The 24,899-nt window shown below is 51.7% G+C and overlaps 1 protein-coding gene and 3 non-coding genes across 6 annotated transcripts; all 4 read right to left on the bottom strand.

The window, feature by feature from the left end:
• Positions 1 to 726: 726 nt before the first annotated feature.
• Positions 727 to 12,091, bottom strand: TBRG4 (transforming growth factor beta regulator 4). Of its 3 annotated transcripts, XM_012763416.2 has the most exons (11): positions 12,003 to 12,091; positions 9,947 to 10,410; positions 6,905 to 7,228; positions 5,641 to 5,812; positions 5,203 to 5,360; positions 4,073 to 4,183; positions 3,011 to 3,155; positions 2,547 to 2,792; positions 2,214 to 2,325; positions 1,947 to 2,061; positions 727 to 1,031 (listed from the first exon to the last, which is right to left on the bottom strand). In XM_012763416.2, exons 2-11 carry the CDS (start codon positions 10,358 to 10,360, stop codon positions 930 to 932), a joined length of 1,899 nt encoding a protein of 632 aa, XP_012618870.1. In that variant the 5' UTR covers positions 10,361 to 10,410; positions 12,003 to 12,091; the 3' UTR covers positions 727 to 929. The 3 variants fall into 3 exon arrangements, with proteins under 3 accessions (XP_012618870.1, XP_012618873.1, XP_012618874.1); XM_012763419.3 differs by lacking the exon at positions 2,547 to 2,792; XM_012763420.3 differs by lacking the exons at positions 5,203 to 5,360; positions 5,641 to 5,812.
• On the bottom strand, positions 5,453 to 5,586 carry LOC142873201 (small nucleolar RNA SNORA5). The gene has a single exon (XR_012921242.1). It is a non-coding gene; the product is annotated as a small nucleolar RNA SNORA5 (small nucleolar RNA).
• On the bottom strand, positions 5,998 to 6,135 carry LOC142873203 (small nucleolar RNA SNORA5). Its single transcript, XR_012921244.1, has one exon. It is a non-coding gene; the product is annotated as a small nucleolar RNA SNORA5 (small nucleolar RNA).
• On the bottom strand, positions 7,435 to 7,568 carry LOC142873200 (small nucleolar RNA SNORA5). The gene has a single exon (XR_012921241.1). It is a non-coding gene; the product is annotated as a small nucleolar RNA SNORA5 (small nucleolar RNA).
• Positions 12,092 to 24,899: the final 12,808 nt, after the last annotated feature.

Here is a 24,899-nt window from a genome sequence, read left to right as displayed (position 1 = left end):
TCCCAGTGCACCTGGCACAAAACTACCCCATGCTTGGGAGAGTGGACAGGCTTCAAGCAGTGGAGGGCCTATGCTTGCTCTCTGTGAGGGAATGGTCTGGGGTGGCAAGAGGGCAGCAGGCTCCTCTGCTCTCAGCCCCACCCCACCGTACCCCCTCTACCTGGTACCGCTGAAGGCGGACCCACAGTTCCCCGACTCCCTTTCAGTCAGGTTCTGCCAATGGGAATCTCTAACAAGAGGCTAGAAGGCAGAAACCCTGTTGCTTTCTAGCATGACAGCCCCTGCAGCAGCAAAGAGGCCACCAGGGCTCCATCTGGGTAGATGGTTTGTGCGACGGCAGCACAAGGCACTGGTCAGGGCGACAAGGTCAGGGATGGGGTCTAGCTCCGGCCTGCAGTGTCAGCCAAGAGGGATTTTCTCCTCTCCCAGAGTGTCCCAAGTGCCCACCCAGCCCTTATATCACTTGTCACTCTAGGCTGTTGGGATCCCTTCCATCTACCTAGGTGCAAGGTGACAGATGAGAAGGATCCCCAGGAAGAGGCAGAAGCTAGAAGAGACAGGTAGCTGAAGATCTGGGTCTGTCCCTAAATCCAGCCCTCTTCTGCTGAGGGGTAGGGGAGTGCACAGGGTGGAGCCATGGAGAGCCACACCAGCTCCCCTGTGCATATGAACAGGAGGTCGAGAGCGAGGGGGTGGGGGTGACAAAGCCCGGGAAGCTTCCTGGTGTCCAACACCAAAATTAAACATTTATTACCCACAAAAGGACATTCTGTCCCTTGGAGCTTCAGGCCACCCTCCCCATTCTGGCCAAGGTTCTGCACTGAGAAGGTTTGTCCTCAAGGGTGACACCTCGTTTGCCCAGTGCCCATGGCTAGGTCTTCGGGCAGAGAGTCAGCCCCTGGCCATGCAGTCCACGCTGCTGGTGTAGGTCACTTGGCCAGATCCTCTGCAACTGCTTTGCGCATCTTGTCCTTGAGGTAGGCTATTTTCTGCCATTCAGATTTAAGTTCCAGCCACTCATAGTATGGGACCTGGGAGGAGAAGGAGACAGGTCACAGGGGTGGGGGGACCCTTTCCAACCCCTGCCTGGCGAGTGGCTCTGCCCACTGCCCTCACATTGACCCCTCATCTGCCAGCACTTGCTGGTGACCAAAAGCTCCACACGCCTAGCCCTCAGCCTCCAAACCCTCAAGGCAGAGCCCATGAAGCTGCGCGCAGTGTGGTTGTTAAAAGGCTCTGGCACTGACAATGCCAGAGGTCTGCAAACTACATAGGGCCTAAGAAGGGCATCTGAATTTTAAAGCGTTGTTAAAAAATCCTACAACCACCTAAAGAAGAATATGTGACAGAACCCTTCTGTGGCCCACAAAGCCACAAATTTATTCTCTGGCCCTCCTCAGGGAAGTTGACACCCTTTTAGTTTTGGCTAAGGTCTCCAGGTGTGAGCCTGCAGTCAGGCCTGGAACCTGTGTCTTTCTGCCCCAGGATCAGATCACAGCAAGGAGCTCTGTGCCAGCCACGACACTGAACTGGGGCACCCTGCCGGTTCTCCCTTTTCTGAGAATAGGCTCTGTCCAAGGAGGCACAGCAGCAGCCCTTGCAGCTCTGCTTGGATGCTCAATAGCCGTGTGGCCTTCCCAAGCTTCCTGAGCCTCATCTGGGAAGGGGTTCAACTCTGACCACCTCCAAAGCTGAACCTGCAGGCTTGGTGGCCTTTCTGGATGCACCTACGGGGGTCAAGCACTAGGTCCTCTGTGAGAGGCTGGGAAGGGAATAGGAGAGACAGAAGCAGCCAGGATCCACGGGAAAACTCCCTCCCCGGGCTCCTAGGAGAGGGGCTGGGGCCACAGGCCAGGTCCCTGTATATATTCTGGCTCTAGGCCTGGCTTCTATTCCACCTGGCCCCCACTGCCCACGCAGTGACCACCTGACCAACAGGTACTCACGTCCACCACCAGGAAGCCTGCAGCCAGCATGTGTCGCCGGGCCAGGACAAAGCGACCCAGCAAGTCCTTGCTTCGGCTGTTGAAGTTGGGGAACTCCCAACGCAGGAAAGCTAGCCTGGCAGGGAGAAGGGGAGGCTGACTAGCATCCACTGTCCCAGCCCCTCAGAGGGGAAAAGCTGAGAAAAGAGCCACATGTGTGCAGCCCAGGAGCTGTGGAGCCACCATGGCCTTCAGAGGGCCCCCAACAAGCAGATCCCTGGCCATTACCTCTTAGCCCCTGGGGGCAGTGGCTGGCTCCCTGCTGGCTGGGCAAGGTGAGGCGCCACGAAGTCTATCAGGGGCAGAAACTGGCCATCAGCATCCAACAGTACCTCAGCATCTGGGGAAGGGGTGTGGTATGAGAGTATGTTGGGGGCTGTCCCTCAGAGACCACCCCCCATGGGAAGCATGGACAGAGATAGGGTGTATGTAGGGGGAGCCCCAGTTGACGCCCTGCAGCTCTCTGGGTCAGTCCTTACTGCAGAAGGGACAAGGTCAGAACAGTCCTGTTACGATTAAGGCAGAATCAGGCCCCACACCACCTGGGGGGTGGACCCTCACCCAGCACCCAGCCGTACTGCGTGGCCACCTCGAGGCTGCCCCTGTTGGCGCTCTCCAACAGCCCCTTCAGAGTCTCCTGCAGCTCCTTCTGCAGGGGGGTCACCTTCTTGTCAAGGACTGAGGGCCTTGGGGCCACAGCTGAGGCTGGCAGAAAAGGACCCATGTACTCAGGGTGCTCTAGCTGGGCAGTGGCGTTGATGTGGAGCAGCTTCTGAAAGGTGCTCTGATCCTTCGGAGACTCGCCCCCTAGGAGATGAGGAGAGTGAGAAGGGTGGGGTGGGCCACAGGCCAGGAGGCAGCAGACTGAAGGTCCTGCTGGCCACCTGTAGGGAATGAACGGGGAATGAGTGAAGGTGGGGGTGAGCAGCCCTGGTCTTCTCTGTCTCTGCTCCAACTTCTCACCTGGCTCTAGGCATAGACCAGGCAGCCCCCCAGCTATAGCAATGCAGGATGGTGGGGCTCACCTAGAAACTGGGTGTGAAATTCTGGGCGGAGGACGGCTCGCAGCTCCTCTTCCCTTGCCTGCTGCAGCACACACAGGGCCCACACCAGGTCCACCTGCAAGGCTGGCTCCAGGCCTGTCAGTGCAGACCCCACGTTCTTGTGCACCTGGGAAAGGACAGGGTGTGGTAGAGAAAGCAGGCTTAGCCTGAGGGCTGCAAATAGCCACAGGCAGACCAGAGTCTAGCTAGTCTTGACCTGGTCACACTGAAGCCAGAGGTGGCTACTGGGCAGCAAGAGGTAGAATCAAGCCTAGAGCGACCCTGGGCTTGAAGGTACCAGGAACTTTCCTCTTACACCACTCTGGAGAACAGGAAGAGTGCTGCCTGATTGCCAGCATTTAACTGCCTTTACCTATATCCTGCCCACTGGCAGGGGCCTAGGGCACAGAATCTCTTCTCTAATAATGTCCCCAAGTGGGAACATGGGACAACGAAGAGGTGTCTCTGCTCCTCTAGGAGGATGAGAGCATCTAAGAGGTGAAACAGCCCCACACTCCTACCCTCTTCCACAGGCCGTTCTCAGCACTGAGCCAGGCAAGCCCCTGTTGGAGTCCGGGGGTCAAACGTGGTCTACTGGGCTCTGCAAATACCATGGAGGTTTTCATAAAGAACATTCCCCCTACAACCCTAAGCTTGTTCTGTTTAGCATGCCCACCTCGTGCCCACCCAGTGGGTCTCTTGAGTCCCTGAAGCTTCTGAGCTCCAGCCGGGCATTAAAAGGAGCATCCGGAAATGAGATGCATGTTCTCCCAGCCCTGCCTGGTAGGGGAGTCAACTGGATGCTAGGACAGGACTTCATGTTTATTCTCAAATGAACCCCAGGACGCCTGGCTCCAGCCAGCTCCTCCTGCCCTCCCATGCCAGGCCTTCTTGCTTCCCGCTTTAGTATCTGGGGCTCCTGTGCCAGGCACCACAGCCTCTTCCCTTCCACCCAGCCCAAGCTGCTTCTGGGAGGATGGCTCATGAGCCATTAGCTGGCAGGGAGAGGGTAAGGGATGGGGAGAGGGTGCCCAGAAACTGTACCAGGCTGAAGAACTCATCCTCTTGTTCTGGATGGAAGTTCAGACGGGCAAAAGCCAGCAGCATGCTGCACAGGTGGGGCACGGTGGTGTCCTGGGCTCTGTTCAGGATGTGCTGGGCAGGTCAGGGATAGCAGAGAGACAGGATGAGCGCACTGCCCAGGATGCCGTCCTCCCACCCAGCTCTGAATCTGAGGGGAGCCTGGGAGGCCAGGGGTGACTACAGGACCCTCTACCCAGGGCCTACAAGCAGCTGGCCACATGGGGTGATTCCCATAGGGCCAGACCCTTCACCAAGCAGCAACTACCCAGAGGGCAGGGGATATCTAGAAACTGCCTCCTTCTGATACTGGCTTTAGAAATGCTCTACAACCAGTACACTGAGTTTAGAACAGTTGCTTGTCAACATAAGGGCAGGTATCATCTTTCCTTACAATTCCATTGTGGGGCAGTCAACAGTTCAGTAGGGAGTTCTGAGTCATTCTCAGCCTCGCTGTTACCTGCTATAGCTACTCCAAGATGTATGAAAACACTTATGATGATCAGTGAAAAAACAGGAAAGAGTTCTCAAATATGTTTTCTCCACCACTGAATAATCTCTTTCCAAATAAGCCAAAAAGAAATCTGTATTTTTTTAAAGTTTTATTATTATTTTTGAGACAGAGTCTCACTCTGTTGCCCCAGCTAGAGTACAGCGGCGTCATCATGATGCACTGTAACCTCAAACTCCTGGGCTCAAGTGATCCTCCTGCCTCAGCCTCCCAAGTAGCTGTGACTGTAGGCAAGTTCCACTACAGGCAGATGCCCAGTTAATTTTTCTATTTTTAGTAGAGACAGAGTCTTGCTCTTACTCAGGCTGGTCTCGACCTCCTGACCTCAAGCAAGCCTCCCAGTGTGCTAGCATTACAGGCATAAGCCGCCACACCTGGCCAGAAATATGTATTTGCCACTTACAAGTGGGCATTTTTAGATTGGCTTTGCTTCCTCGATTAAAGCAACAGTTCTCAACAGATGCCCAGGGAGTCAGCTCCTTCAAGTTGGGGCCACACATGGAGAGAGCCCCCAGTACCCAGCTGTCCACAGTGGCGTGGAGCTGGCTGGCCAGGCCTCCGACTGGAGTAGGCCGCGGCTCACCTGGGCAAAGGCCTCAAACAGAGGCAGGTTGAGCCACTTGAGCAAGGCGAAGGACTTGGCGCAGTGGGCCACCTCACTGGGTGTCAGGCTGGGCATGAGAGACAGCAGGTCGGCAGCCAGGCGCTGGGACACTTGGGTCTGGTGAAAGCTGAGCTTGCCTTTGGGACAGAACAGACCACAGGGTTTAGCTAGGGAGGGTCAGCATTTGCCAGCCAGCCCCACTCTACATCAGCTTTGAGGTCTAGAAGGTTGATGTCTGTAACCAAATTTATCCCTGAGCCCGAGACACAGGAACAGGGCCCATGGGTCACAGTGTTTCTGTAGCAGCCTTCTGGGCCAGTGCCTACCACAGGTATGGCAGGCACCGAATTTGACACAGCTGCAGGCACCTATAAGGCCTGAGTTCCCTCCCTGCGCAGTTTTGTCCAAAGAACTTACCATAGGCGTAGGCCAGGTCCAAGAGCACACTTTTTGTCAGAGAGAAGGGCTTCTGCACAAGGTGGTAGGAGATGGCCCGAAGCAAGGGCACAGATCGCCGGCTCTGAGCTGCCAGTGTCACCAGCACCTTCCGTAGCTCGTTGGGGCCAAACTGCTCCACCAACTCCAGGCACTGTCAACCACAGCCGCGTAGGGGTCAGCTGAATGGCCTGAGGTGGCAGGGACGAGCTGGGGGCAGGGGTCCCATCCAGTGCAGCCCCTGCGAGACAGCAACTGGGCCTGAGCTGACTAAACACAGGCCCATCTGTGCAGGGCCTGCCTCCTTGCCTGCCCCAGGGAACCCCTGAACTTGGAGCATAATGTTCACAGCTACACTTATCCCCAGGTCCCAGGGGCAGGGGACGCAGGGCCGATGAGCTACGGAGCTTGCTATGGCAGTCATCTGGGCCAGCCCCCACTATGACAGGAACGGGGGCTGAATTTGACTCGACTGCAGGGCTAAAGTCAAAAGAGGGGGTTACTATATCTCTAGGAATGTTCTGGCAGAAGCTGGGCCACACAGGGGCTGGCCTAGGCTTGATCAGCTCCTCTGTGTAACTTTAGGAGCTACCTGCCATGCCCACTCCTCAGGATCATGCTCTTGATGGGATTTTGGAAAAAGATAAAGGTGCAGGCCGGGTGCGGTGGCCCACGCCTGTAATTCTAGCACTCTGGGAGGCTGTGGTGGGCGGATTGCTCGAGGTCAGGAGTTTGAAACCAGCCTGAGCAAGAGCGAGACCCCGTCTCTACTATAAATAGAAAGAAATTAATTGGCCAACTAATATATATAGAAAAAATTAGCCGGGCATGGTGCCTGCCTATAGTCCCAGGTACTCGGGAGGCTGAGGCAGGAGGATTGCTTGAGCGCAGGAGTTTGAGGTTGCTATGAGCTAGGCTGATGCCACAGCACTCACTCTAACCTGGGCAACAAAGTAAGACTCTGTCTCAAAAAAAAAAAGATAAAGGTGCAATCAGGGAAGTGTTTGTGTTAGGAGGAGCAAGCGGGTAAGTGGTACTTGATAAACATGGCCAAGGAGCAACTACCTGCTGCTACCCAGAGCCCTTTGGCCCCTCCTTGTGTGATGCCTAAGACTCTGTACAAAAGCTTCCAGGGCTCCTGACCCAATGCACATGACAATCCTTTCTGCAGAGGACTATCACCCAATTAATAAGCCCAAAGCCCTGGAGAGGCCGACCAGGTGCCACCTGTTCTTAGCCCTAGTACCTTGTCTTCCAGGCGGTTCATCAGTGACTCCGAGAGGTGCCCCACCTTCATCATGATGGCCACCACTGTGCGGCCATCTTCAATTTCTGTCCAGCGTCTCTCCAGGTGCATGAGCAGCTCAGCCAGCAGCTCCTGAGAGTACTGCTTCTGCATAGAGGTGGCACAGGACTCTGCCAGGAAGGCCAAGTGCTTATAACTGAGCCTCCGCATGCGCCAGCGGACCTCCTGCTCTACTGACCGCAGCACCTTGGAGTCCCTGGGGAGCGCCAGAGCATACAGGCTCCGCAGAAGCTTCACAAGAGTCCCATGCCAGATCGAAGTTATCTAGGCAGGTAAAGGACACAGGTGAGGTTACACGTGGCACCCTATTGATCCTGTGTGTGAGCTGGAAGCTATCTTTGTGAACCTCCTGTCATGGGCATTTACTACAACTCTTCAGAGAAGGCAAGAGTTAGTTCCCCATCCTGGTCTAACATCCCCTGTGCTCAGAGCTCATGAGGAGCCTTGTTCAGCCTTGAGTTCTAGAGACTTGCTGTCTGTAACCAAATTTATCCCTGAGCCTGGGACACAGGAACAGGGCCCATGAGTCACAGTGTTTCTGTGGCAGCCTTCTGGGCCAGTGCCTACCATGAGTAGGGTAGACACCGAATTTGACACAGCTGCAGACATCTACATGGCTAGCGCTCTCTTCAGGCATAGGCCAGGTCCAGGAGCATGCCTCTAAACCTGGTCCTCTAGCCTTGAACAAACTACTTCTGCTCGAGGTGGCCAGGGTCATTTGCTATTGCTTGCAATCGAGAAACTCTCCGAGTTTCCCTAATGAAGATTAGACCTGAAGTGGCTGATCAAATGGAGACTACACCGTCTGGACATGTGGTCCTGGCTATGGCTGTGTGGTGGGCATGCAGACCTGAACTGCAGATAAAGCTGTCAAAACCGGAGGTCAGAGAAAGAGTGGAGCCTGAGGGATGTGACCTGATGGCAAAGTTTGCTAGGATCAATTTTGTCACCAGAATTACTTGCAATGACAAGTAAAAACACCAACTTTTCTCTAGTAAAATAACTGTTATTTTGAGTCTGAGAAACTCCAACCCCTAAACTTTTCTCTAACAAAACAATCCTAACATTTTCTGAGGATGTGAATTTTCTTAGGAATGCAACTGCTACAATAAGCAGAAAAGATGACACCTTTGCAGAATAAGTGTGGGGACCGAGTGTACCACCACCTTGCCCTCTAGGGGTATGTGACCAAAACACACCACTCAACTCGGCAGAGGCAGGTGCTCCTCATGTAGGAAGGGCCACAGGAAAGCCTTTGATGTGTGGGTAAAAAGACCCCTGCTATCATTAAGCCCTGCCCATCCTCAAATGCTAACATCTCTTGGGGATGACCAAGCTGCCGCAACCACCAGAATCTCTGAACAGGCTCTAACTAAATTACAAGCATCCTCTACACCCATACTCCTATCAGATACCAACACCCTATGAAGTTATCATGAGCCCCACTGCACATGTAAACAAAGGTCAACTTATTTCCCTGAAGTTTCAGGGTAGTTCTGGGTCCAAAACCTGCACCCACATCCTGCCCTCTCCACTGGTGCCTGCTTTGTCTCTGAAGAAGCTGACTCTGCTGTGCAGGGAATGTGGCTCCAGGCCTCAGAGATGTGGGCGGCTCTTTGCCTGCTTGGATTGCACCTCTCCTCCCCTTTGGCCCAGACGCCATCCTCACAGAAGACAGCAGATGTTAAAACAAGCATGACTGTCATTTTCTGTGCCAAGTGTCTCAACGCTGACCCCTCAGCCTCAGTCTCTAGACCTATGAATGGGGAATGGAAACCACTCATATAAAGAGGTGAGCTGGGAACAGAGGAGCCAATGTCTGAAGAGCTGGGGAGGAAGGAGAAAGTACTGGAGTCAATTCCAGTCTCACATGAAGCCTGATGCCTGTACCTTTCTAGTTTCATGGACTGTAGGAAAATCACTTAAAAGAAAGCTCTGTCATTTAAATTGCAAATACTTGCCTTATAAATTTGTTAAAATGGTCAGTCATATACTCCCAAGACATGCTTCAATTATGTGTAAGTCAATAAACAACAGAATTATACCCTAAGAACAAGAAAGGGCCCAAGTTCATTTTATGAGCTACATTCTCAACCCCCCCCCAAAAGTGTACCTAGTACCACTAGTGTGGACTCTAGTACACACAATATATGGGTATATACACACACTTAACAAAAACAAAAGTTCCATGAGACAGTATTCCCCTTACTACATGCAATGAATTCTAGTACTTTCTATACTACTCTGATTAAAAAACAGCTGGCCAAGTCCCACTACACTAGTTTTATAATAGGAACTTGAAAAACACATTTAGTGAACCCCTTCTTTGCATAGTACCTCTCTCTCCTCTTCATCACGTGACAACTGGCCAGTTTCAGTGCCTGAGCACCTCCTTTCCAACACAGGCCAGAGAGTGAGGGCCAAGTTGGCCAGAGCAGGAGTCTGTACTCCTTCTTTTTGCACATAGAGCCCAAGGGAAGAACCTAAAATAGAGTCCTTCCTCACAATGAGCAGAAACTGACTTCTGTAGTCAGTTCTGGCCCCCCAGTTGCCTCTCTCCCTGTTCACCCTTAGAGGGTTTGAACATGGCTAGATCACGCCCATGCCTGCCTCAAGTTTCAGGGACCTCCCATTAGTCGCTGCATTTCCTCCAACTTCGAGAATAGTGCTTAGCCATCAGCCAGACGTGGAAGGGTGGGAGATACAAGTCAAGACTGTATGGTGAGGGAGAAAGTACCTAAGAAACTGAGAGGAACCTGGCTTGCTTTCTACACTTCTATTACTGTGGGTCTTGGTTGCCTTTTTGTAGGATGAGGAGGTAGCAATATTTGCATAACAAGGTTCTTGTGAGAACAGAGAGAAAACACATCAAAGTACTCGGAAGGACCCCAATCTACAGCTGGTAAGCACTGGCTCCTGTGGCCTCCAGTGTTTCTGGTTATCTTCTTCTTGTCCAAGGCCTGAGGCAACACTAGCACTCACCTTACTGTTGGCCAGATGGAGAAGTTTCTGGAAGCGGGCATCCTGTATGAGTGAGGCCTTGTCTTCTGGCTTTTCAGATAGCAGTCGGGAGAGTCGTATGACTATGAGGGCCGCATGGTTGTGGTGTAAGTTGTGACCACTACCAAGTAGCTCCAGGAGCTCCTCTGGCCTGGTGGTCTTCTCAATAAGCTGGTCTACCTCTTGTTTCTCTGGGTAGGGAGTAAACACTTGTTCCTTCTCTATCAGCTCTGTCAAGGAACTTGAGATGTGGGAACTGGGTGAGGTGGCTGAAGAAGTCAGAGTCTTATGGGCTACCCTAGCAAGTCTTAGTCTGCCAGTTGGAGCCATAGCAGGCGCCAAATGGGCAGCTTCTCTCAGGAGGCATGTGCATCGCTTCACTAGGCGAACTGCCATGATGTCCTAGGTGGCAGAAACTTAAGGCTCCTAATAAGTGATTCCAAACCCTAAAGAGAAAAAGGAAAGAAAGTGGTCATACAGGGGCAGTTCCTGACTCACAAACTTGAAGTCATAGCCATCCTCTCTGTAAAATCAGCCTTCATCTTTTTCCTTTTTGACAACCCACATGTATGTGACAGTATTTTCAGAAGCAAAAATCACAGAAAATTTTTGTTTCAGTATGGAATTCATTTAAATATCAAAATTCAGAAGCATTATAGCTTGGGTTGGAGAGTTATTAGGCCTGGTTGTGCCTTGCAATCACCTAGGGAGTAATTCAACAATTCAGATTCCTAGGTCCTGCCCAAGATCCCTGAATTGGAATCTCTGCAGATAGGGCTCAGACAAGATTAATTTTTTTTTTTATATCAAGGGTAACCATGATTAATAATTACTGGCTTACAGAGACAAAAGGAAAGGCTAGTTTAAACCAAAATGATCCCGCAAAACCCAAAACATATAATTCACATTTCTAAAGTTTCTGTGGATATATTTTAACACTATAGATGCAGGATTATGCTTCCCCAAACCAAGGTAGATTACATCACTAACCTACTTTTAAAAAACCCAAAACACCACTTCCCCAGCCAAATTTTTAGGAGCAAAACTCCTGAACCAATAATAAGGACTTCTCAACATGACCCAGAATAATCTTCCCAGTTTTATCTCTCCTCCCTCTCCAGACAAACCCCTTCTAATCAGGCCTTGTACATCCACTCCACCTTGCAAGGCTTGCTATCCCAATCACAGGGCCCTGAAAAGCACACTTTTTATCTTTTCAAACCCAGACAAAATATTACCATCTCCAACAATTTGTTACATGACCCTATGATGCTGCTTTTAACAATTCTATCAGCAGGTCTAGCTCACTAGAGTAAATGACCTAGGCAAGACACGTGACAAGGGCAAAATAAAATGTTAACCTGGGCTTTGCTTCTGCCAAAGCAGATAGCACGTTTGATCTCTTTCTATTTCCTGGAACTTGGTATATGGCTGGTACATTTTATTTTTACATGAGTGGATTATTGCAGCTGTAAAAAGCTTAGTCTAACTCTACATATAGGGAAAAAAATGAGGCGTAAAGAGGAGGAATATTTGCCCAAGCGCAACATCTACCACTTCGAGCCCAAGCACAGTGGGGAAGCGCTGGAAAACCTTTCCGATTTTTAAGGCAACCCTAAGAGCAGTTTAGAGTTGTAAACTGAAATCCAGAAACCGGACTTAGGTTTAGGCAAATACCAACCCGGAAGTTTGGTTCAAAGAGACAGAGAAATAACCTGCACAAAATTACGAAACCCAGTTCGCTGGGGACAAGAAGGGTCGGTGGGGTCGACGCCTTCCAGAGCGGGCCGCTCGGGCACAGCGGGGAGAGGGGGCGCGTGCGCACTGGCTGAACGGCGCCGAACCGGCAGCCCGCCGACCCCGCCGCGTCCCTGGGGCCCACTGTGTCCCAGCACCCCGCCCGCCCTCCCGCTCCCCGCGACTCGCCGCGTCCTAGCACCCTTGCCACCTTCCCAGCCTCGCCTTTGTGCCCTCGGGACCCACGCTCAGCAGCCCCTACTCTCCGTGGCACCACACAATTGCGAGTTCCATCACTGACCTCCATCCGCCGCACACATTGTCCCCGGGCCCATGAGGCTCGGCGCGCCGGCTACGTCACTCGGAGCGCCACCGGAAGCGAGGCTCGTAGCACCCTGCCCAGCCGGAAGCTACGCCCACGGTCCCGCTTGGCCGGGTGCCATCTTTACTGAGGGCACACGTAACGTGGTGGGAAGGGAAGTAAGAGATGGGTGATGGGAAACTTAGAAAAGGTATACAGCATAGAAAGGAAGGCAGGAAGGCTAGAAGGCCTGGGTGCCCTCCGGCCGTTATTCCGTCCTCACGTGGATTGCGAGAGCCGACCCTTGTTAGTTGGTACTGTCCTCCGTACCCGCTGCTCCCACGTAGGCTTTGCAGGAGAACTCGTGGGCCAGTGGAAGACTGGGCTGGTGGGTCTGGGTAGGCGAGGTCGGGGCCAGGAGGGCTGCTGAATGGAGACGGGGGAGTTCCGGAACATAGGTTTGCAGCCCCAGCTGAGGAGATACAGGCAGTTTGTCTAGATCTAGCAGTTTTTATTTTAAAGTCTGGAATTCTGGACTTTTATGTGCAATCTCCAGATTTTCAAATAGTGGTATTTAATTACAAAGTAAAGCGGCCAAGTAATCCAAACAAAACGTATCTGAGGTCCGTATATGGACTTCATTAATTTTTCTTCCTGCACAGTTTTGTATGGAGTTAATGATTGCTTTGGGGATTTTTTTGTTGTTGTTTAATTAAGATTCGTGTATTTATCACAAATTCTACCCCAAAGCCTTCAGCAGCTGTCAGAAGACAAAATTATGACAAACTTAGTTATTTATCTGTTAAAAGAAAAAACTTTAGATAAATTTAAATTAATTTAAAATTAAATTAAATTAATTAAATTAAATTAAAATTTAATTTAAATTTAACGGAGTTTAATTGAGCAAAGAACCTTGAAAACATGCTAAATGAAAGAGGCCAGGCACATGATGGCAACTATTGTATATTAATAGTTCCATTTATCTACGAAATGTCCAGATTAGGTGCATTCATAGAGTCAGAGTAGATTAATAGTTTTCAAGGAGTGGTGATGGCGAGATTGGGGAATGACTTGGGTATGAGGTTTCTTTTTGGGGTGGCGAAAATGTTCTGGAATTAGTAGCTATGGTTGCACAACACTGAATATACTAAAAGCCACTTGTGACACTGTGTATGTATATAAAGTATATATGTGATCTCTGCATGGAGCTTCTAAAACCCTTATAAGTCTTGAGTGACAGGGCATCTTTTGTTATCATAATAGGCCCATTTCAACCAAGCCAAAGTTTATGCTAACCGGTGGCTTTTGGAGGGTGGGAGCTGGTTGTCAGAAGAACCAACCATGTGATTAGAAGGTTGGAACTTTCACTTCTACTCTTGACCTCCAGGGAAGGAAGGGGGCTGGAGATTGATTTAATTACTGTTGATCTAAAGGAAGAAACTGAGACAAAATTAATGTGAGTGGAGAATTTATTTGGGCCAAAATAAGGACAGCTACCAGAAAGACTCAAACTCAAGTAACGTAGGATAAGAGCTCCATTGGGTCTTTTTTTACAAGCAGGTTTTTAAAGGCAAAAGGGACAAAGTTGTTTGTCAGGAATTCTCATTGGTTTACAGAAATAACATTGATTAGTGATTGGCTATATATTCTTGGACTACAGGGTATGAGTTATGATGTGCAGGGTGTGGCATTGTTAGGTTAATTTACAGCTACTCTGGCAGCAGTGCAGAGTCCACAGAGCAAGCAGCTTTAAGAGATGATTACTGGCCGGGCGCGGTGGCTCACGCCTGTAATCCTAGCTCTTGGGAGGCCGAGGCGGGCAGATTGCTCAAGGTCAAGAGTTCAAAACCAGCCTGAGCAAGAGCGAGACCCTGTCTCTACTATAAATAGAAAGAAATTAATTGGCCAACTGATATATATATAAAAAATTAGCCGGGCATGGTAGCTCTTGCCTGTAGTCCCAGCTACTCGGGAGGCTGAGGCAGAAGGATCGCTCGAGCCCAGGAGTTTGAGGTTGCTGTGAGCTAGGCTGATGCCAGGCACTCACTCTAGCCTGGACAACAAAGCGAGACTCTGTCTCAAAAAAAAAAAAAAAAAAAAGAGATGATTACTTAGCTCATGGGGGAAAGTGGGATGTGACTGCTATCTTATTCTCATGCCTCTCTGGGCCTGATAACTTCAAGGAGGCTCACACACAAGTTTCTTTTCCTTCTCATTACCAATGGCCAATGATTTAATCAATCACGCCTATGTAATTAACCTCCATAAGTAATGGAGTTTGGAGAGCTTCAGAGTTGGTGAATGCATTCACATGCTGGGAAGGTGGCACACCCCAAACTCAGTGGGAACAGAAGCTCTTCTGCTTGGGATTCTTCCAGAAGTGTTGTGATTAGGAAAATAGTTTCCTTAGGGCCTTGCCCTAAAACCCTCATCATCTGGATGTTCATCTGTATCCTTTAAAATATACTTTATAATTAAACTGGTAAACTATATGGGTTCTTTAGGTTCTATGATCTTGTTACCGGCGCAGGCCCTTGGACTTTCTATGCAATAGAAATTAGCAGAGGCAGAACGAGAGTCCCTGGAGTCCCTATGTAAGGGAGGCAGCAAAAAGGAAAAGTCCTCAGACTGATTCCCTGAGGGGAGTTGAGGGAGAGTTTTGAAGAGGCTTAGGTAGGAGGAGGGTGATGTGCAAGCATGTAGGTGGAGGTTTTCTTGCACCTGTGTAGTTGTATTCATGCAGCTTCTTATGTAGCATGTCTCATTAGCATGTTAAATCTCCACCAGGCATGATTTTTAGCATTAAAATGAGATTATTATGAGGGAATAGTCTGGGTAAAGTGGATCCTTTTTGCCTTGAGGCAGTTAGATCTAGAAAGGTCTCCTTTCTTTGCAGCCAGGTTCCTTGTCAGCTGGTGTCGGCATTTTGCTTCAGTGGTCTTGGAAAACATTACTTAAGAGACAGATGGTTTGGTCCTCTCCCTAAATGTGCATGAGATGAATTCCAGTGGCTATGATATCATTTTTTTTTCTCCTGCAGTTAATTAGGCTGGGTCACACTGTCCCGTGTTGCCTCCCTTGGTCAGAAGTGCAACTGGAGTCCTGTCCCTATACTGTCTCATTCTGAATGTTTGTGTCTTTCCAAAGTTCATGTGTTGAAATCTAATTCCCATTGTGTTGGTATTAAGAGAGGAGGCCTTCTGGAGGTGATTAGGTCTTGAGAGTGGAACCCTCCTGAATGGGATTAGCACCCTTATAAAAGAGGCCCAAGAGAGCATGTCTGTCCTTTCCTAATCCAACCAAATTGGATCTGTTTTACACAAAATGGAAAGCCGAACACTGAAGCATTGGATTTTTGTAGAGAGAAAGATTTATTGTGGGGTGGCTGAGCAAGGAGACAGGAAATAGGCTCAATTTTTTTTTTTCCCAATCTGGAGTTTGGGACAAATTTTATGGATTAGGAAGGACAGGTTAGTATGCAGAAGCACACAGAGGGCAGGTTTTAACTGGAAGGACTTCAAACAAGACTATTTATGGTGGGGCATGGGGAGAGATCTTATCACTGGAAATTCCCAGAGAATGGACCCCTGACTGTTGAAAGCATTCCAGTGCTCACGTTGCAGCCGTGTCCCAATCTTTTAGTTCTGTGGGAAGGTGGTGGGGCTGAGACTTTAGTTCTTGGTGTTATTTGATGTTGAAGTTTTCTGTGTATGCTCTGGCTACATAAAGTGCAAATTCCTAGCTCTGTGCCTGCAAAATAATTGGACATTCTGTTGTCAATAGAGTATGGTCAGAAGACTGGTCATACTCTAGGCCGCAGGTCTTTTCCAATTTTCCCCTTCTTATTCAGAAATTTGTAAACTTTTTGAAAAGCTAAGAGTGTAGTACAGTGATCATCCCTAAACCCTTGCCCTGGATTCAGCCGGGAACATTAGGCAACACTTCCTTCTTTCTGTCCCTCCCCGGCCTCACCTCTTGTTCTCACTGCACATATATGTGTGTGTACATGTGTATGTATATATCTCTGTGTATATATGTGTTATACATGTGTGCACATGTGTATGTGTGTTGCATGTAAGTGTACATGTGTGTTTATATGTATATGCATACCTTAGTCTGCTTGGGCTGCTATAATTGAATATCTAAACTACGTAGTTTAAATGAGAGAAATTTATTTCTCACATTTCTAGAGGTCTAAGATTAAGGCACCAGCAGATCTGGTATCTGGTGGGGTCTTGATTCCTGTTTTGCAGATGGTCATTGTTTGATTGTATCCTCACATGGCCAAGAGCAGAGCAAGCTCTCTGGGGCCTCTTATCAGGGCACTGATCCCATTCATGAGGGCTCCACTCCTGACCTAATTATCCCTCAAAGGTCCTACCCTCCAAATACCATCACTTTGGGGGTGAGGCTTTCATATGAATTTTTGGAGATGTTACAAATATTCAGACCGTACAATATATATGTATATTTGTATATATGTATAAACATATGGACATGTACAGGTATATATGTGTGTGTGTATATATGTGTATATATATATATATAAATTTTTTTTGATTGGTTTGCTTGCCAAATCCTTTGAAAGTGAGTTGCAGGCATCACAAACTTCTCCTCTGAGTCCTTCAGCAGCACACGTTGTCCATGTTACTCCAATATCATTATCCTACCAAAGAAATTAACATTGATTCAATAAGGCCATCTAATGTCTGGCCCATATTCAAATGTCTGCAGTTGACCCTGTTTCCTTAGTCTCTGTTGCTCCCCCTTCTCTTTATATAACATCAAGTGTTTTGAAAAGTCCAGTCACTTGTCTCATGGATAAGGCATTTATCTGATGCATCCTGATGGCCGTTGGGTGAACATCTTTGGCAGGGGCCCCACCTAGAAGTGTATGTGCCTCCCCTTTGGTCACACTGGGAAGCACAAAGTCTTGGTGGTTCTAGGCTTCAGATGGGGCTCACCAACTCTGTTACAGAGGACCCTTTCACCCTTTGTGAATGCTAAGCAACCCATGCGGTGATACTTTGAGATGGTGTGAATGTCTTGCTCCCTCCCAGTGGTTTTTGCACCCTTTGATGACCCTTGGCTGGACTAATTATTACCGTGGGCATTGCAAAGTGCTAATTTTTCTAACCCTATTATTCCTTCCTTACCTATTGACTAGCACTTTCTATGATGAAGCGCTTTCCCCTTTCTTCCATTTCTTAATATCCCTTTCAACTCCTGGGTCTTTGTTGTAATCCATTCTCATCAGCACACTCATGTGCTTGGGGCTGGCAGGCTCCTGTGTCCCTTTGGTAGGCCACCACGGGTCTGATACTGGATGCTGACACCCCCTTGTTCTTTCTTTGCCCATCCTTTCCCCAAGGAATCCTAGTTCATTTTAGTAAGGTATGGTTCTGAAACAAAATCTAGGCACTTGTTGAAGCCCTTTTTGTTTGGGATGGTTCTTATCTTCTCTGTAGTTCCTGACACATCATGTGAACTCGAAGGTGTATTGAGTTTTTGAGTGAACACAGAAGGAAAATTGAAGATGATGCAAAGGCCCAGCATCTCAAATAGTCCTCGCAGTCCTGGTCCCTGATACCAGCATCTTCTGAGATGGGCCCTGGTGCCCTGGGCTCCCCACTTCCCTCGTGGGGGTCTGCCTTCACAGTGGCTCTGGACACTGTTTTGGGGGGCCCTCTTCTTCCCACACATACCAGCAGATAAGGCTCTTTCTTCTGGGAGGCCCATGTATACCCCAAGGGCAGCAACCTGGGATAGCCTGGCTCCTCCATGTGCCACACCCAGAGAGGGCCTGGGACGTATGGGTGGGAGGTTAGTCTTGTCCTCCTCCCGTGTTCACTAACCGTGTGGTGATGATGAATAGGTCTTTGTGGGCACTGAAGCCCGAGAGAAATGATCTCATGAGGTCACACAACCAGTGAGCGTGGTTCTTATGAATGTGGGCCCCTCATGATCGTGGGCTCCCTGTGAGCGTGGCTGGCCAGGACTAGCCCTATTGCCCTCCCTTGTAAGCTGTGAGGAGGTCTTTCTCCCCAGGGCAGGGATGTGGGGAGGTGGGTGATCTCTCCCTATCCCACGTCCACCTCAGCCAGGCTGAGGGAATGGGCAACTCCCTGACCTCACGTGCTGGCCAGTGAGTCAGAGGCAGCTGACCCCAGGTCAGGCCTGGCCCTGGGGCCCCTGAGCTCCCCAGGAAGTCCAGGCATGAGGGGCAGTGGACCCCTTCTGGCTTGCCCAGGGCCCAGCCTGCCTCCTCTGCCCTGGCCAAGGACATGCTGAGATGACCACCACCAGAAGTCCCTACTTTACCACAGACTCTCCAGCCTCCAGGGCTGTGGCCTTGTGTCCTCAAGGCTCTCAAGTGGACATTGATCTGATTTGAGTCACTTCTCCAAAATGCTGCCACAGAGCACTGGGGAGCTGGGGTTTTTCTGAGTATAGCCTCTTTCTTCTCACTGCACAGGCTTAGGTGTTTTATTTTCTTCTCTCTGCTGGGACCACTGGCTCCTGATGGGCTGACTGATCCCCCTGGACCTCCAAGCCAGGGGCACAGCAGGGGTGCAGGAAGTGTTTGGAGAAAGGAAACCCTAGCCAGAGGCATTTTAGAGAAATTTGCCCAAATGTGTGAAAAAGTAGCCTGGAGTCTAGGAGAATCAAAATCTGTCTTTCAGGTTATCTTGTGTGTCATATTTGGCTTTTATGTTGCTGAAAGGTAATTTTCAAAAAAGGGGAAAAAAATCATGATCCTTTTATAGATACAAAATGAACAAGGGGTAAGAAATTTAACTCCTGAGGGAGCGGGCCCAAACCAAAGAGCAGACACAGGGACAGGTTAGGAATGACAGAGCCACTGTATAAATGGAGGCAAAACTGTTTCCACTGTCTGAGAGGGAAGATAGTGAACCCTGCGTGCAGGGAGGGGCTGGAGCTTGGGCCCACAGTGCGGACATGAGCTCTCCTCTCAGCCACCCAGGCCCCCAGTGCAGTTCCTCAGAGCTGCAGGAACCCAGCTGGGTGCTCAAGTTCTCATGCAGCTGTCTTCCCGGAGTGCCTGATGGCTGGCACCCTGCAGCCCTAAATGACCAGCAGAGCCGATCCCCTGCCATGTGCAGTGACTGTGTGAGTGTGAGAGTGTGTGTGTGTGTATGGACACAGAGCACCATGCCTCTGTAGGGTGGTGACAGTCTTCCAGCAGACATGTTGCTAGATCCACGCAGAGTGGCTAAACCGATCGATCCCTGATGCCCAGTCCCAGGGACAGCCAGAGCTGTCACAGCCTCACCCAGCGCCGAAACCTCATACATGCTGCAGATGAGCCCGACTGGCTGCCTTCATCAAATTCTACCAAAGAGATCAAGTCCACGCTGCTTCAGGCTCACAGGGCTCACACCTCCCGCCACCATCTTCTTAGTCCTAGCATCTGAACAGGACAGGCAAATGTGTCCTATGGCCCCACTCTGACTGGGGCACAGAGGCCTGAGAAGGGGGCATGACCCCATCCCTGTCCTATTGGCACCCAACCACCCTGGTCAGCAACTATAAACTACTCTCCCAGCCCGCAGCCAGTGTGAGACAGAACTGGAGTTCTCCAACCCCGGGCTGGAGTCTGTAAGGACAAAACAAGTTAAAAATTAGAGGCTTAATTCTCACTGTTAAAAATGGGGAAATATACCCGATTAGAAAACTGGTAACTTTAAGTACTTTCTCCTTGTTTTGAGATGTATGTAAATCCCTTCAAAGACTAGATAGGACTTTTGTCAGATTTATGACCTGGGCTGTCTTTCTCAAGAACCTAGGAGGAACCCTTTGAAATGTAAACCTCAAGGCAGATAGCACCTTGTCTCCTGGTTTCTGTGGGGGGGCTGGAGCCTGACTTCTGCAGGGGTGTGGAGGTGTCTGCTTCCAAGTTGCAAAGCTACCTCCTGTCTTAGAGACAGTTTGTCTTTCCTTTGGACAAAGCCAATTAGCAAATCCAGGTGGTCACCCCAGTTACCAGATGGGTTTAGGGTGAACTATTTGCCAAGGGCTTTAGGAGTTCTATGTCAGGAACCAAGGACTAAGACCAGATAAGTGTTTTGTTTGTTTGTTTGTTTTAGACAGAGTCTCACTCTGTCACCCAGGCTCAAATGGGCAACCTCAAACTCCTGGGCTCAAGGAATCTCTTCCTGCCTCAGCCTCCCAAGTAGCTGGGACTACAGGCATGTGCCACCATGCCCGGCTAATTTTTCCATTTTTTAGTAGAGATGGGGTCTTATTCTTGTTCAGGCCAGTCTTCAACTCCTGGCCTCAAGCAATTCTCCCACCTCAGCCTCCCAGAGTGCTAGGATTACAGGCGTGACCCAATGTACTCAGCCTAGATCAGATACGTTTTTCAGTCATATCACAGTGTGTGGCCTGGTGTTTGTCACCTGCAGCCCTGTGCGTGCCTGTCTGTGTCAGCGCAGCTCCGGCTGTGCTTCTGGAGCACTAGCGGCTGCAGCAACCGTGGCTCCCAAACCTGGCTGAGCACTGCAGCCTCCCGGGGTATGTGAAAATCCTATACCCAGACCCCACCCCAGCCCCATTTGCCACTACAGGTGACTCAACGTGCAGCCAGGTTTGAAAACGGGCAGTTCCCAAAGTGTGGTCCACACCCGTGTTCTCTGAGTGGTGGGAAGTCTTTTGGGTTCATAACGAGCCCCTTTCAATCGCCCCTGAGTTTATGCTTGTGAAGTGACTCCTGGTGACCCCTAGATAGCTTCAGATGGGGACTGGTCACCAGAAGGACCAAGAACGTGAGGAGAGGGTAGGCACTGCCCCTCCTCACCTCCAAGGAGGAGATGGGGCTGGAGATTCAGTTCGATCTCCAGTGGCCAGTGCTCTAATCAGTCGCCTATGCAATGAAACTTCCATTAAAACTCTGGACATTGATGCTCTGGGGAGCTTCCAGGCTGGTGAGCACATTGATGGGCTGGGAGGGTGGCACACCCCGGTCCCATGGGGACAGACACTCCTGCATCCCTCAGCCTCACCTGCCGCACCTCCCTGGGGCCGTTCTTGATCTGTGTACTTCATGATGACAGTAGAGTCGTAAGGAAAGCACTTTCGGTGGCCTCAGTGAAGGCGTTCTAGTGACTTATGCTTCCTGTAGCCACGTCTTTGCCCTCTTCATGCCACCAAAACTGGCTGAGGCCTCGCAACCTCTGAGCTACAAGACCCTCACAGGCTCAGCTCCTGCTCCTGTCCCCGTGCTCGAGGCTGCCAACACCTCTGAAGGGGGTCAGACCCAGCAGATCTGGCCATGCCCCCAGAGCCATGTGGAGAGGCCTCTCCTGGCTCGGAGATGCCACCATGGCCGTGTAGTCTCCCTGCAGGTCAGCCCCAGCTGAGTGAGCCGGGCGTGGCTTCCCCACCCACCCGCACACGCTCATCACCACTTGGGATCCCCGGGGGCACTCAGGGACCAGGCTGCTGTTTACTTCATTTCTCCTGCAGGAGTCCAGGACAGACAGACATGACACGAAGCCGAGTGGAGTAGAGTTTTTATTAGCAGCAGGTAGGAGGCATTATGTGCTCTCTGGAGCTGAGGGAGAAGGTTCTTGCTGAGTGGACGTGGGTTGGTCACTCCTAGCAGCGTGGTGCTCCCAGGCGAGCTCCTCACTGGGGGGAGTCCTCTGCAGGGGACATGGGGGCCTCAGACGCAGTGCAGAGCCCAGGCAGGGTGGGGTAGTGGGGAGGGAGGTACCCATGTTCGTTGTGCTAAAGTGCCCACACCCATTGGCCCAGGGACCACATGACCTAAGATGCCGCAGGATGGCCCCTTTCCTGGTTGTGCAGGTGAGCAAGTGGAGCCCCGCACACCTCCGCCCCCAGCCAAACCATCACCTCAGGCAAGTGGGTGAGGTCACCCTCATCTGTCAGGAGGGAAGCCCGGGACACAGGTGGGCATGGGCAGTTAGCCTGGAAGCCATATCTGGGGTTCTTATGCTAGAGCTTTCCCAATATCTGGAAGCCACGCTGCTCTCTGAGGTTACGTGGCAAAGGCACAGGTTTTGCACAGGCCTAGCAGGACCAAGTCCCACCAGTCACCAGCTCCGAGCCCTTGGCCAGGCTCTGCCTCCCTGAGCCCCCTTCACTCAGTGGGACACACTCCCTACCGGAATGGCCACATCGAGTGCCCACAGAGGCCTGCAGCTGGCACAGCCTGTGGCAGCATGCAGAGTTGCCTCCTGAGCCCGTGGGACCTGCCCACGCTTGGCCCCACCTCCCACCCGGCCAGCCCCTGCATCATACCTGCCCTCAGGGCCCGCTGAAGGCCCATGGCACTGGCCGGAGGAGCTAAGGGAGAAAGCATTCAGGGGTCTCCAGGAGGCATACCTAGGACGGGGTCCAGACACCTCATGGCGCAGCGGCTGAAGCAGCACTTCTTGTTGCTGCTACACTGGCTGTCCACGGAGCACTCGTTCTGTTCCTGGCAGAGCTGCGGGAGCAGCGGGGCCTGCACCCAGGGGCAGTTGCCGGCCTTTACATCACGTACTGGGGGGAGATGGGCCAGCCCGTTGTCACTCAGAGCCCTTTTATGCTCACCAGCCTTGCTGTGCCTACCTCCCTGGACCCCTGACCTCCAAAATCCCTGCTTTACAGATGGGGAAGTTGAGGTCAGGGGGACCCTGAGGTCAGATGTATCCAGGGGCCTCTGTTCTCAGGGCAGGACTCCCCACATCCACTCTGGGGGCCAAGACCTCTAGGCCCCGGCCACAGGACACAGGCAGGTGAGCTGGGCGCACAGGGCCGAGCATGCAGGGCTGCTGTGTGGGTCCCAGGATGGTGGTCTGAAGTGCCCAGCTCAAGGAGGACCTTTGACAGAGCTGGTTCTCCCTCCCCGCACAGACGGGAGCTGGACTGTCGCCACGGGGTGCAGGGCCAGGTGGCATTACCGATGACGGGGGTTCTGCAGGAGCGGCCGCAGGCGCTGGGGCAGCACTTGCTGTTGCCGAGGCATTCCTCGTCGGTGAGGCAGGTCTTGGCACAGGACACCTCCTCAGAAGAGCTGGCCTCGGGGCACACGGCCTGCCCTGCACAGGACGGGCAGGTGGGTGGGGGCTCCACAGGGGAAGGCCTGGAGGAGGCCAGCGGGGAACGACGGGAGCCTGGCCCTCAACAGCCCACCGTGCCATTTCGTAGAAGGCAGAAAATCTACCCGAAGCATGATAGGGCTGGCAAGAGCGTACAAAGTCAGCTATGAAAACCGGGAAGCGAGGCCACAGGCCTGCTGCAGGTGGCGGGAAGTCAAGACCCTGACTAGGAGTGGCCAGGGCCCGAGCACAGCCTCCCTTACCCCATCTCCTGGCTGCCCTGCTCGCTCCAGACCCAGGCACTTCTCATCTGGGGACAGCAGCCTCCACTGCGTGGGGATGAAGCCTGCTTTTCTGTCATCCCTGCACCCCATCGCCAGTGTGCACCTCCTCTGTTCCTCTCTACCCTGGAGACCCTGTCCGCGTGACCAGACCGCCAGGGTTGGTGGAAACGTGGGTCCCACTGGGAGTGGAGATGAGTTGGGGGGACCCTCCTGGGTGCATCCCTGGGGAGAGGAGGGTGGCTTGGGCCTACCTGGCAAGATGAAGGCCGGGTCCTGAGCAAAGGCCACCTCTAGGGTGAGCAGGGCCAGGGCTAGGCTCAGGAGACAGCGCATGGTGGCAGTGTCAGGCAGGCAGGCAGCAGATGGTGGCCCAAAGCCCTGGGCTGCTTTTAAAGGACTCGAGCAGGAGGAGGGCTGGGGTGGGGCCCAGGCTGGCGTGGCCCCAGCTGGGCTGAGGTGCTTCCTCCTTGGACACAAAGAGACACCAGGTCCAGGCTTGGGGAAATGGCTGAGAGGCCTGGGGTGGCTACCACAGTCAGGATCTTGTTTTTAAATTAAAAAAAAGGATCCTAGTAAGGCTGACCATTCCCCCCCCCCATTTTAAAGTAATGCATGTTTACTATGAGAATTAAGAAAATTAAGGTCAGAGGAAGGAAGAAATAAGACCTATCATACACATGTGATGCAACAGTGATTTAGAACGATCCTGGAGGGGCCCTGCACCGACGAAAGAAAAGACTTGTCCTGATTTCATGCAAAGTCACATAGGAGGCAGATAGCAAGTGCCAGGGGGCTATCTCAGAGCGTATTTCATATCTCTTTTGGTGCCTCTTTTTTTTAGTTTTCTGGACTTTCTGAAGCAAGAATGGGCCTCCTGTGTTTGTGAACTGCATGCTCCTTGCAGAGAATGTAGGGCATTCGGACAAGGGGAGGGGAGGCTCTCTGCTGGAAAGGCTGTACAGGCCGAACACCAGGAAGGCCTCTTCCCAGAAGGGGCCCTCCTGTGCCAAGTAAGCAGGTGCCACGGGGCAGGGGCAGGACGTGCTGCCCGGCAACACGCCCCTCCGCTGTGGGGCATTTCCTTGATCCTGCTGCCTGGGGGGCTTGGACGAGGAAGGGAGCCGTGGGGATTGTGGAGCCCAGGCCTCTGCCCTGGAGACCCCAGAGGCAACCATGTGCTTACTGAAGGCTCAGCACTCAGCCCCGGACCAGGCTGCGCTCCTGTCTGGCTAGGGACGCTTGTTACAGTCCGAAGCCTCTTGGCTTTGGACACGGAGCCCCTTAGAATTTCCCCTGGGGCACAGTGCCACCGAACACTGGGATTTTCCAGCCCAGAACGCTCTTCCACTTCGACAGGGCTGCGCTGTGCCTCCTCCGTGTGCCCATGGCCTGGTGTGGGTCCCTCACAGCCCGTGCAGCCCCTGCCGAGCTCTGGGCCTCAGTGCAGGGCCCCCTGTGGGCTCTCAGGAAGTGGGTCTGGAGATACTGGCCATGGTGACTTGATACCCCTCATGCCCCTCCACAGCTCGAAGTTTAGAGTGCTTTGC

Source organism: Microcebus murinus, chromosome 9 (assembly GCF_040939455.1).
Source record: "Microcebus murinus isolate Inina chromosome 9, M.murinus_Inina_mat1.0, whole genome shotgun sequence".
Taxonomy (NCBI): domain Eukaryota; kingdom Metazoa; phylum Chordata; class Mammalia; order Primates; family Cheirogaleidae; genus Microcebus; species Microcebus murinus.
This window is presented reverse-complemented; position numbering and strand designations above follow the sequence as displayed.